Below are 13,591 nucleotides of genomic sequence, written 5' to 3' on the forward strand. Positions count from 1 at the left end.
TGATAATAAACCTGATTCTGATTCTCTTCCAGAAAAGTATGAATGATCCCACAAAATCCGAAATGTGTGGATGTTTCTATGTAAGGATATTTGGTAGACCACAGCATATTTATTCAGTTATCGGTTGACACAAGTTGGCAAGACTCATCTACGCAGGGACTTGGGCCTGAAGACCCAACTTCCACACGCTAAGTGAACAACTTAAGGAAAGGATGAAAGACTGATACAACTGGGGAAAAATAGTAAGAACAGAAAGGTAGCAACTAAATTATACTATGAATACATGATTACTAGGTTGGTAGTGGTACTCATTTGGGGAATTCCGTCACGTTGTCCAGTTTCTAAAGGAAGTGAAAGGCAAAATAAAGTGAGATTTGCTCCAGCTATATTCTAGTAGATGTACAATTGGTGGCTGCTGGAGGTAGCTGCCATACTACCCTTGAAAACAGGGAAATCGGAGAATGAGTTCAACAAAATGCTTACATGCAAAATATCTGTTACCTCCTACCAATGTAATTCAATAAACTTGAAACTCTCAAAGGGTTTACTACAATTTTCAAAGTAACAAATTAGAGGAATAATAATGGATTAAATTACTCAACAATGATTAAACAGAAGCACTTTCTGCCCAACTGACCTGTGCTGGCATTTATGCTCTGATTCAATTTCCTCTTAACCCTCTATATGAAACCCCATTATTGTAACCCCTGGTGCCTTGGTTATATAAAATTGATCCCAAATCTCTGTTCAGCCTTTTCTGACAAATACATCTTTTCAGATCTGATTATAAGCAGTTTCAACACCTTCTATCTACGTACGTTTTAGAATGAGATCTTAAAAAGGAAACTGTTCTTCAGATAAGATCACACTGATGTTTAACAAAGCATACCTGCCTTGCAGAGACATCTCTGAAGAAGGAAACATTTTTTGTTTTGGTTTCCTGTTTCTTTTTAAGTAACTTTATCAAGCAGCATTTCTACTTTTATCAGTGCAATTGTATCTCTAAATTCATTTGCTCCTCTACCAGTTTAAAATTAATTATTAGTGCCCCTCTCATCCTTCCTTGTTAAATGCACCACTTGGTTAGGCTCCCCTGCCATAGTTTCCTACAGTGGGAGAGTCTAAGACTAGGGGACACAACTTCAGAATAGAGTGGTGTCCTTTTAGAATGGAGATGAGAAGGAATTTCTTTAGCCAGAGAGCGGCGAAATCTGTGGAATTTGGAGGCCAAATCGTTGGGTATATTTAAGGCATAAGTTGATAGATTCTTGATTAGTAAGGGCATGAAGTGATATGGGGAGAAGGCAGAAGTTTGGGGCTGAGAGGGAAATGGATCAGCCATGATGAAATGTTGGAGCAGACTTGATATGCCAAATGGCCTAATTCTACTCCTGTATTTTATTGTCTTATGGTTATATAAATAATAAGTTAAATATAATAATGGTCTATTTTGGAAGTGTACAAACACCTTCTTTTATTTTGTCACAGGACATTTAGTATAAGTGCTGTGCAGATGAAGGGAAGCTGCACTGTCTCTTACAGATTCTCAGAATAAGTGAGGATGTGTTAAGCCCATAAAATCCATAAAATACAAGGAAGGTGGTAGCATGAGAAGTGAAACCAAAGAAATGAAATTGAAACAGTCCGTAAAGTGGATAATGAACTGCATCTAGATGTTTCACGTTTTAATTACAATGATGCCAGAAATGCTAGCTGTATTATAACAGCTCAGTACAGAATATGAATATTTGTTTATGGACTAATTTCTGGTAATCTTATGCCACTGAGTTTGAGTGAACAGAAATAGCCATTTTAAACCAAATTATCCAGTTGAATGATAAGTTTCGGATCTTGTTCGTAAACTTCCACGTTGTGCCAGTAAGATAATTTTATTGGAAAAAAAACAGGCTCTCTGGACAACTAGGCCTGACCTTGCAGTCATGCAAAACTGCAAAAAAAAAATTAAAACAAAACCACAACAAGAAGTTTTTTACAAACAAATTTGTTGATTAAATATAATTGACTTGGAATTTCTCTCATTGTCAACTGGAGCTTTGAATGGTTTTCACCAGTATCTGGTTTGAATTATTTAAGTTCTTATAAAAGGAAGCAAACCTTTAGAATGAAGTCCAATTGTCCAACAATAATAGAAGGTGGGTGCAAAAACCTGCAGCCCTCCTTTGAAGTGTTTATATCATAATGGTGTTATAGATCATTACCCACAAAACTGATAAGGTGTTTGCCTATCACAGAACATTTTCAGCTGTTTTGGCAAACACAAGGAAATCTGCAGATGCTGGAAATTCAAGCAAGCCACACAAAAAGTGCTGGTGAACATCAGTCTTGATGAAGGGTCTCGGCCCAAAATGTCGACTGTACCTCTTCCTATCAATGCTACCTGGCCTGCTGCGTTCACCAGCATTTTGTGTGTGCGTCAGCTGTTTTGGTATGGATTCACATTGACAGCAACCATTACATTTTTCAGTGTAATATATAAAAATATAGAACAAAAAGCAGCATAGTGTTTTTCTCAGAAGCTTTTAACTGTATATAAACTTCATTAATTAACTCAGTTCCTAGCTTGCCTGTTTACAAGCAAAATATTTTATGAGCTATTTTGTAATGCCATCATCACTCACACCAAGTCAGACCCTGGAGCAGGTAGATACAGGAATACAGTCACTAAATACTGCAAGATTTAACTAGGACATGTGCTACCCACTGCCCACCTTACTGAAACAGAAACCAAATGGAAGAATATTGCTGAGAAACACAGTATTAGATTCCTTAAAGCAAAAAGAAAATGTGCCAGAGGAACTCTAGTTATTCTAAATGTTTTTAAGTGTGACTGACGCAGGACCATAATCTGAAATATGACCATTCCTTTGCCTCCACAGATGCTGCTTATCTTGCTAGAGTTCTTCCTGCAGTTTTTTGGGGGGGCTTTCTGTGGCAGCAGATTCCTCAGCACTAGATTGGAATTCTCACTGAGATACAGGAGGTGAATAACCACTGACTTAGTTCAGTGTTATTCCTGTATGTTGGAAACGGCAGTGGAAATCACAGGAGGATCAACAATATACGTTTTCCAAAGACAGTTGTATTTTCGACACGTAACTTTAAAAATACTACACGTTTAAAATGTGAACACCAATTTTCTTAATTGGTATATGGCCACTTAAATCACTTAATGTTAAACAATCTAGAAGTTACCGATGAAACATGTGTCAGGTCACAGAGTTAGTTTCACTGTTCACATAGTAGTTGTTGTCATCCGTGTACGCCTGTTAAATCGTGACTTTGTGATGCTTAAATATTGAGGTAATTAAGAAACCAAGCTTAACAATTCTTCGGCGCTAGGGCCCAGGAAGAACTCAACATTCGGCCAGAAAACGCTTTTGCCAAATTGTTTCAGTCCACTCAATCCCCAGTGGTTCAAACGGAAGAGGCTGCGATCCAGCGCAACAGGTGCAAGGAGCAGCTTCCTCGGGTCCCCCTCCCTTCTACACACAGCAAGGAGCTCTCAGTTCACTGTATCCTCACCTGAAACAGGGAAAAGGTGCCCAGCAGTAGCAACGGCGTCTTCCACCAACTCGATTCCATCTCATCCACGAAATAAGACAAACTACTGTCACTTCTACTCTGTTCGCTTTTCGTGAAACTTCATTCACGGCGCCGACTTTGTAAACTTTTCTTGGGGGGAGGGGGAGAGAAAGGAAAGAGCAAATGTGTCTTGCTTATAAATATCACTCAGTCGAAGCGCATAACATAGTCTGGGTAGTGCTAAGGCACCGACCTGGACTAGCAGAAGAAAGAAAGTTTAGTTCAAGAGAGGGTGGGGCTCGAACTCGGAAACGTCAGAGAAACAAAGCGGACGGCAAAGCCCTGATCTGCTCAACTTCAGACAGCGGCGAAACCAGTGGCGACCCGCATGTTTTCAGTTACCTGAAACAGCATCAATCGAAAGAAAACAATACAAAAAATCTCACTGCCATGGAGCCTTTCGTGTCCCTGACTGACAGTTCTTTCAAATGTTTGACATAGAAAGGAAGCAACCTATTTGTTTACAAGCAACCTCCCACAAAGATCAATGTGATAATCAGGTTAGTGATAGATGACCCATGAAAACCACTTTAGAAAGCAGAGAGGAAACTTTTTGTCAGAATTTGTAGTAATGAGTTTAACATTTCAATTGGAAGGCGGTAGCACTGGACAACAGACCCAAGATGCTGGAGGAACTCAGCAGATCAGGCAGCATAGATGGAAAAGGGTGAACAGTCCACGCTTCAGGCTGAGCGAGACCCTTCTTTGGGACCCATTGGAGCACGTGGTGGTACAGCTATGGAAGGTCAGCTTGGAATTTAGTGCTCAAGTCTTTAAGCTCACAATGTTCATGAGCTGTGGGCAAAAAGCAGGGAAGCAGACCCTAAGAAGGGTCTTGAGGTGCACTTGAACGATCTGCGCAGACTTCAGGCCAACTGCTGGAAGATGGTTTTCCTACAGATGCTGCCCACTGGCCAGTGTAGATGTGGTGGGATAATTGTCTCTCCTCACATGATCCGATAAGCAGGATAAGGTTAAATGCTGCATCTGTTTTGTGAAAGAATTGCAGAAACCACAATGAGGCACTATGTCTGAATGTTACAGACAGAATTTGATACTGCACAATGTAAAAGAGATACCATGACAGGTTCCCAACAGTTTGGTCAAGGATTATCTCTGGAGAATCCAAAATAAGATTAACTCCTTCACTCCTGGAGTGGCTAGAATTTGGTCCCTACCATGAACCTGGGTAGCTGAATCCGATGACATCAATGCATTTCAGGACGCTCGGTGAACTGGGAAATTAGAGAGAAGGGAATGGGATGATGTTGTGAAGTACAGTGTGAGGAATGTTTCTAGAATGTAAATATTTACACATGCCGGCTGCTGGCGTAGTGGTATCAATGCCGGACTTTGGAGCGAAGGCTCCCGAGTTTGAATCCAGCCCGCTCCCTTGCACGCTTTCCATCCATGCTGGGTTGAGCATCAAGCTAGCAAGAAAGCCCGCTAAAAAAAACGTCATCATGATAGCGTCCTGATGACTCCACTTGGAGTTAAGGGCTTTTTCCTTCTTCAAATATTGACACATATCTGTTGGGCAGCCTGGCTTGCATGTTTGCCGTGAACTAGAGACAATAAGATCAAAGCAGTTGAATAGTGTGGTGCTGAACATCAGGGTCCACAATTTGACAAATACTGAAATGTCAGGGAGTTGACAGTGACTCTTTCCTCCCTGACGCTCTAAACAACTTTTATGAACGCTTTGAGGAATGCAACACAACGCCTGCCATGAAAGCCAGCCCCATCCCAGTGGAGCAGCTACTGTCTATTGCAGCAAAAGACATGAGAAGGACTCTGCAGAGAGTCAAGCCCTGTAGGAGGCCGGGCCAGACAACATCCCAGTCAGGGAATGTGCACACCAGCTCACTGATGTCTTCATAGTCAGCTTGGACACTTCACTCATTCAGGCTGCTGTCCCCACATGTTTCAAATCAGCCACTATAATTCCTGTACAAAGAAACCTACACTTACAGAAATAAATGACTGCTGCCCAGTGGCACTGATGCCAATCATCATGATGTGCTTTGGATGTCTGGTAATGGTACAAGTTAGAAAGTCTATTCCTGCCATATTGGACACTCACCAAAATGCTTATCGAAAGAACTGCTATCCCTGACATAAATAGAAAACAAGACCAGAAGACAGAGGAGCGGAATTAGGCCAGTCGGCCCATTAGTTCTGCTCCCCATTTCATCATGGCTGATCAATTTTTCTCTCAACGCCGTTCTCCTGCCTTCTCCCCATAACTTTTTACACCCTGACTAATCAAGAATCTATCAACCTCCACCTTTAAAGCACCCAATGACCTGGCCTGCACAGCCGCATGTGGCAATGAATTCCACAGATTTTCCACCCTCTGGCTAAATAAATTCCTCCTCATCTCGATTCTAAATGGATGTCCCTCTATTTTGAGACTGTCCCCTAGTCTTAGACTCCCCTACCACATCTCCTCATCTACTCTGTCTAGGCCTTTGAACATTCAATAGGTTTAAATAAGATTCCCCTCATTCTTCTAAATTCCTGCGAGTACAGGCCCAGAGCCTTCAATCACTGCTCATATGATAACCCTTTCATTCCAAATTCCTTCTTGTGAAGCTCTTCTGAACTCTCTCCAATGTCAGCATATCCTTTCTCAAATAAGGGGCCAAAAACTGCTCACAATACTCCAAATGAGGCCTCAGCAGTCCTTATGCAGCCTGAGTAATGAATGCTAACATTGCATTCTTCTTTCTCACCAGCTATTCAACCTGCAAATTAACCTTTAGGGAATCCTGCATGAGGATTCCCAGATCCCTTTGCACCTTGGATGTTTGAATTTTCTGCACATTGAGAAAATAGACTATGCTTTTATTCCTTCTACAAAAGTGCATGGCCATACACTTCCTGACACTGTACTCCTTCTGCCACCTCCTAACCTCCTAAGCAGATTCTCCTCATCTGTTTAAGTCCTTCTGCAGCCTCTCTGCTTCCTCAACACTATCTGCCCCTCCACCTATTTTCATATTGTCTTCAAACTTGGTCACAAAGCCATCAATTCCATTATCCAAATCATTGGCATACATCATAAATAGAAGCCACACATGCAAAATGCTGGAGGAACTCAGCAGGCCAGGCAACATCCGTGGAAAAGAGTAAACAGTCGATTTTTCATGCTGAGATCCTTCATCAGAATTGGAGAAAAGGTTGAGAAGTCAGTGTAAGAAGGTGGGGAAAGGGAGGAAGAAGTACAAGGCGATAGGTGATAGGTTAAACCGGGAGAAGGGGCGAAGTACAAAGCTTGGAAGTTGATTGGTGAAAGAGATATAGGGCTGGAGAAAGTGGAATCTGATAGCAGGGGGTAGATGGAAGAAAGGGAGGGAGGAGGAGCACCAGAGGGAGGTAATGGACAGGTAAGGAGATAAGGTGAGAGAAGGAAACAGAAATGGGGAACAGTGAAGGGGTGGGGGTAATTACCAAAAGCTCCAATGCCTCTACTTTATGGGGTGAAGACAGCTGGACTCTGCACATCTATACTTTCGTCATTCTACAGATGTGCAGTAGAGAGCAAACTAAATCTTGAACCTTAAACAATCTTGAAGCTTTTGTAAACCTCAGGAAAAGCATGAAGACAAAAGAGCCTATAGATGCAAGAATCCAGAGCAAAATTAATGCTGGAGAAACTCATCATAGCAAACAACTTCTGAGGAGCCAGGTCTGGGTTTTGGGTTCAGACCTGCATCTGGATTGATTGAAATGTTAACTCTTTCACTCTTCCTACATATGCTCTGAACTTACAGCATTTCTGTTATCGTTTTAGAATGAAAATGTAATCAATCTGTTTCAAATATTGACTGGGAAAAAAGTTGCAATATGAAGATAATTGTTTAAATCTTTTTATATGGAAAAAATATACGGAATGCTCTGCAGTTTTATTACTATTTTCAAGGCAAGACATTAGATTGAAAATGCTTATAAGTCATCCCCAAGTACATAGTATTCATTTGGTTTACATTTGAAATTTAATGTTCCTAGCCAGCAGAGTTCACGATATCCACACTACCAAACAGGAATTACTATTCCATCTGCCATTGAAAACCCTTGGGAAGTACAAAAGCAGAAGATTGTCGAGATAGGGAAAATGTTGAAAATAATTTTGATTTTAAAGTACAGGTCGACCTTCACTAATCCAGCACCATTGTCAAATTTGCTGACGATACCACCCTAATAGGTGTCATATCAGACTGTGATGCGACAGCCTATAGGGAGGAGGTACAGCATTTGACAGAATGGTGTTGTCATAATAACCTGGACTTGAACATCACAAAAACCAAGGAGCTGATAGTAGACTGCAGGAAATCAAAGTGCGTCGAGCACTCTGCTCTGCACATATACGGGAAAGAGGTGGAGAGAGTAGAGAGTTTCAAGTTCCTTGGCGTCCACATCTCAGCTGACCTCACCTGGACTGCTCATATCTCTTATCAGGTGGGGAAGGCCCAACAGAGGCTCTACTTCCTAAGGAAGCTAAAGCACGCTCTCCTCCCTCATCACCTGCTGATCAACTTCTATCGGACAACTATAGAGAGCCTCCTGACATATTGCTGTGCAGTGTGGTTTGCCAGCTGCACAGAACAGAACAGGAAGGACTTGCAGCAGGTGGTGAGGGTAGCAGAGCGGGTTCTTGGTACAACATTACCCTCCCTCAGAGACATTTATACTGGCAGACTTCAAAAGAAGGCTACTTGTATCTCAAAGGATCCCACTCATCCTGGACATCACCTGTTTTCCCCTCTACCTTCTGGGAAGAGATACAGAGCATTAAGGACGAAAACAAAGAGACTCCTTAACAGCTTCTACCCACAAGCAGTGAAATGTATAACACCCCCTTCCCTTCTCCTGCCCCCCTCCTAAGATGGCGGCAGCTAAATGCACCACACTTCCAGGAATGGCAGGTGTGCAATAGTCCTACCCCGCCATCCATATATTATTAATTTTGGACTGCACTCCTGAGGTTTTAGAGTTTATTTTATGTATATATTCTTGTCGTCCTGCAAAACGTTGAGCTGCTAAACTGTGTTTCATTGCTCCACAACAATGACAATAAAGATATTCTTCTTATTATTACTGAAAATGCCGAATTACAGAAGGATCACATCAAGCATTAGCTAACGCCTCATCATACCTTTAAAATATCATGTAAATCAGTACAAGTAAGATAACAATAAAACAGAAATATTAAATGAGTAGCAAGTGAAATTTTGATGAAGTAATATACTGTACAGGCACAGATAAAATAAAGGGTACAGGTAAATGCACAGGAATTAACTTATACAGAAAAGTTGAGCACTTCCACTTCTAAAGTGAATGTTTCATATACCTTCAGGCAAAGTTACATGTCTGCAAGTGTGGGGTTGTCAGGATCATCAACATCTTCATCTTGAAAAATGAAGCATCAGGAACTGGTGCTGAAACTGGCACAACAGTTTCTTCAAAAACTGTTGATGCTGGTGGCAGCACATCTGGGTGAACGGAAGTTGATGGCACTGGATTTTCAAGTGTTAGCTCCCCTCTTGCACTTTTTCACTTACACGAAGATTAAACCACGTTACCAGCACTTTATCTAGTTCCGAACTTCTTCCGTCTTTCATTGTTTTTCTTACGCACATCTGTTTCTTTGAGCCACTATCAGTAAAAAAAATGTAGCAGTTTTTCTTTCTGTTTCTTTATGTCGTACACTGTGGAAGAGCCAATGTTGTAACACTCGCACAAGCTTTTCACTGTCCATCACTGTCCAGTCTTTTCAAGAGTTCAACCTTATCTTTAATGGATAATGTGCAGTGTTTTCGCTTCACAGCATGAGGTGCATTTCCTTTACTCACTGGGACCATAACTGGGTCTAAAAAAGAGCCAATGATATTAATAAATGCAGGAAAACTAGCAGGAATCGCCTGACTGTGCTTACAAGAGTGCGCCAACATGTGAACAGATATAGCGCAACCAAAATAATGCGCAGCAGATTGATATGGTGGCCCGGGGAATTTGAAATTACAGTTGCGTGGAAAATTTGAAATTAGCGCCGGGTTATCGAAGGAACCGGATTACAGGTAGTCAAATTAGTGAAGGTCAACTGTAATAGGATTGAGTATTAAAGTAAATAGTTTTCTAAATTATGTAATACGTTTATACATCTAGAAACTTAAAGCTACCTCAGATATTTATAATCAATTATTTTACTTCAGACCGGTTCTGTTGTCTACCATACAATTTCCAAACTCAGATTATAAGGAGATAAAATGTCCAGTTATAGAAATGGCAATAAATAACATGGTAACCAAGTAAACGTAGAACATAGAACAGTACAACACAGGAACAGGCCCTTTGGCTCACAATGTTGTGTTAAATCAAATAAATTAGTAATTAAACAGCTAACTAAACCAATTTATTTTGCCCCAAAGTAGGAAAAAAACCTCCATAGCAAATGATACGATTGTATCAACATCATTAAAGAATTTCAAACTGAGGTTTCATGAAGGATGATATCAAAACACTGATCTCATTATTTTTCTTTCAAAACTGATAGGATCATGGTGCATGACTAATATTTACTGTGCTTTTTAAACTTAAGGCAAAAAAAGCTGCTGACAGTAAAAAACATCAAATCTTTAAAATGTCTGTATAATACTTTCATCATTATATGTGTTTGTTCATGTGAGCAACACAATAGAGAATATAATTTAACTATGATATTTAGCAGTAATTTTCAATCTACACTGAATAACTGACTGCATACATCATAAAAAATCCTTGAACAGGAAATAGATTTAATCATCATAATTATAAGAAATAAGAACTCAAGTGAGAAAAATAGCTTTCGATAAAAAGTAAATAGTTATTTGTTCATGGAGGTTTCTCTTCTCCTTTGGCATGCTCTAGGTATCATGAATCCTTTGCTTCCACCACCATTCCGTGGATTCTTAGCAACTAATGGATGCTTGGTGTGCCACAGTGGAGCCGATAGGGCACAAGAAGTGAGTTGTTAGTAAGGTTGTGCACGGCTCCGGCTTTTTGGGCTTGGTTACGTATTGGCTGTCATCAGTCGCGTAAACCTACTGTAATTCTGGAGACCTGTAGCTAATGGAAGCTGTCCGTTTGGTGGGATAGTGAAGGAAATAAGGTGTAGTTGCAATCTTGTTTTGTTACGAGGGGCTTGAAATCTAAATGTGCAACAGAACTTAATTTCAATTAATCAATTAAATCCAGAATCAATAATGCAACCTATGTTTATTTCAACTAAGTAGCTTCTTCATGCATATTATAGGGCATTTAAGAGCTAATCATACATCATTTAAAAAAAAAACATTTAGTGTTGTTTCCATTCAAACAAAGAAATCTGTCATGCTTACCTTGTCTGGCCTACATAGAGCTCCAAATCCTAAGACATATGATTAGCTATAATATGATGATAATAAAACCAATTCCAATTTCAAGATTAGAACTGCATGCAGTACTCTAAAATTGGTCTTAAGTAGTAGTCCTCCTTTACAATATGCGATGACAAGAAATCCTATGACAAGAAGATGGTGCAGGCTTGACAGACTTTCAAGTTCTTGGATCATTGGAACCTTTTCTGGGGATGCAGTGACCTGTACAAGAGGGATTGATTGCAGCTGAATTGGAGGGGAACCAATTCCCCGGCCAGGGGGGTTGCTGATGCTGCTCAGGGAGTTTCAACTAGCTTTGCAGGGGTTTGAAGTGTGTATATTTTAATGCTGGCAGTATTATGGGTAAAGGTGATGAACTTAGAGTGTGGATCAGTACATGGAGCTATGATGTTGTAGCCATTACTGAAACTTGTTTGAGAGAGGGACAGGAATGGGTGATTAATGTACCACAGTTTTGAAGTGTTAGAAAAGATAGAGAAGGAGGTTCAAGAGGAGGTGGAATTGTACTATAAATTAGGGACAATATCACAGTTGCACTCAGAGGAGACATAATGGAAGGTCAGACACTGAACCATTTGGGCAGAACTCAGGAATAGGAAGGGTGCAATCACATTGATGGGATTGTACTACAGACCCACTAATAGCCACCGGAACGCTGAGGAATGGATATGTAATCAGATTAAGGAAATGTGTAAAAATATTAGTTGCTGTCATGGGGAACTTCAACTTCCTTAATATAAACTGGGACCTTCTTAGTGCAAAGGGGTTAGATGGGGCAGAATTTGTTAAGTGTATCCAGGAAAGTTTCTTAAATCAGTATGTGGATGGTCCAACAAGAGGAGGGGCAGTTCTGGACCTGGTGTTGGGTAACGAGCCTAGCTTGGTGACTGACCTTTCAGTGTGAACAGTTAGGGAACAGTGACTACAACTCTTTAACTTTCAGTTTTGCTATGGATATAGCTAGGTATAGTCTTTCAGGGAGAATTTTAAATTGGACTAGAGCAACTTATGAGGGCATTAGGCAGGGACTATGAAGTGTTAATTGGGAACACCTTCCCTCTGACAAGTTCAGATCAGACGTGGAGGGCATTTGAAGATCAATTGCACAGAGTACAGGAAAGGTATGTTCCTGGTAGAAAGAAGGACGGGATGGAAAGATAAGAGAACTTTGGATGTCCAGAGAGGTGATGAATTTAGTCAAGAAGAAAAAGGAAAAGTGTGTAAAGCTTTGGAAGTTAGGATCAAATGAGCAATATAAAGAAGCCAGAAAAGAACTGAAGAAGGGAATTAGGAAAGACAGGAGGGGCCATGAAAAGTCCTTGGCGAGTAGGGTTAATTTGAATCCCAAGTCATTCTATACATACATCAAGAACAAGAGGATAACTAGGTAGAGGGTGGACCACTCAAGGATAAAGGGGAGAACATTTCGTTAGATGTAGAGAATGTGAGTGAGGTACTTAAAGAGTACTTCGGTTCAGTATTTACCAAGCAAAAGGATATGGAGGACCAGGAGATCAGTGCTGAGTTTATAAATACATTATGGAATTTAGAGGTCAAGGAGGAAGAAGTGTTGGGCCTCCTAATAAGGTGGCTAAATCCCCAGTGCTTGACGGGATTTACCTCAGGTTATCGAAGGAGGCAAGAGATGAGATCGCTGGGCCCTTGATCAGTATCTTCATGTCCTTCCTTGTCATGGTGAGGTCCCAGAGAACTGGCGAGTGGCTAATGTTGTATCTCTACTTAAGAAGGGAACAAGGGAAAATCCTGGGAACTATAGACTGATGAGTCTCACATCAGTTGTAGGGAAGTTGCTGAAGAAAATTCTTAGGGCTAGGATATATGAGCATTTGGAAACCCATGGCCTAATTAGGAGAGACAGCATGGCCTCTTGCGTGGCAGGTCGTGCCTCACTAACTTGACTGAATTTCTTGACAAAGTGATGAGAGAAGTTGATGAGGGTAGGGCAATGGATGTTGTCTACATGGACCTTAAGGCATTTGACAAAGTCCCCTCATGGGAGGCTAATTCAGAAGGCTGAGATGCATGGGGTCTGTGGCGAATTGGCTAATTGGATTCAGAACTGGTCTCTATAGAAGAGAGAGGACAGTGGTTGAAGGGACTTACTTGAGCTAGAGGTCTGTAATTAGTGGTGTTCCGCTGGGACCTCTGCTGTTTGTGATGTATGCAAATGACCTGGATGAAAATATAGATTGGTGGGTTAGTAAGTTTGCAGATGATACCAAGATTGATGGAGTTGTGAACAGTGTAGAAGACTAACAAAGAATACAGCACAAGATAGATCAGTTGCAGATATGGGCAGAGAAATGGCAAATGGAGTTTAACCCAGATAAGTATGAGGTATTGCACCTTGGTAGGGCAAATGCAAGAAGACAGCACACTGTTGCTGAGCAGAGAGATCTTGGAATCCAAGTTCATAGCTCCTTGAAAGTGACTACACAGGTTGATAAGGTGGTTAAGAAGGCTTATGGAATGCCTGCTTTTACTCATCAAGGCAATGAGTTTAAAAGTCAGGAGGCTATGTTGCAACTTTATAAATCTCTGGTTAAGTT

At 40.8% G+C, this 13,591-nt stretch overlaps 1 protein-coding gene across 7 annotated transcripts in view; it reads right to left on the reverse strand.

The window, feature by feature from the left end:
* LOC134353772 (receptor-type tyrosine-protein phosphatase eta-like) overlaps positions 1-3,781 on the reverse strand; it is a 299,381-nt gene extending 295,600 nt beyond the window's left edge. For all 7 annotated transcript variants that reach the window (XR_010019675.1, XM_063062133.1, XM_063062132.1 and 4 more), the window contains exon 1: positions 3,544-3,781. Coding sequence is in view for 6 of the 7 variants with exons in the window: in XM_063062133.1 (XP_062918203.1) it covers positions 3,544-3,603 (60 nt within the window). In the remaining variant the exon portion in view is untranslated. The remainder of the gene's footprint in view (positions 1-3,543) is intronic.
* Between the last annotated feature and the right edge of the window lie 9,810 nt (positions 3,782-13,591).

Source organism: Mobula hypostoma, chromosome 11 (genome assembly GCF_963921235.1).
Source record: "Mobula hypostoma chromosome 11, sMobHyp1.1, whole genome shotgun sequence".
Classification (NCBI taxonomy): domain Eukaryota; kingdom Metazoa; phylum Chordata; class Chondrichthyes; order Myliobatiformes; family Myliobatidae; genus Mobula; species Mobula hypostoma.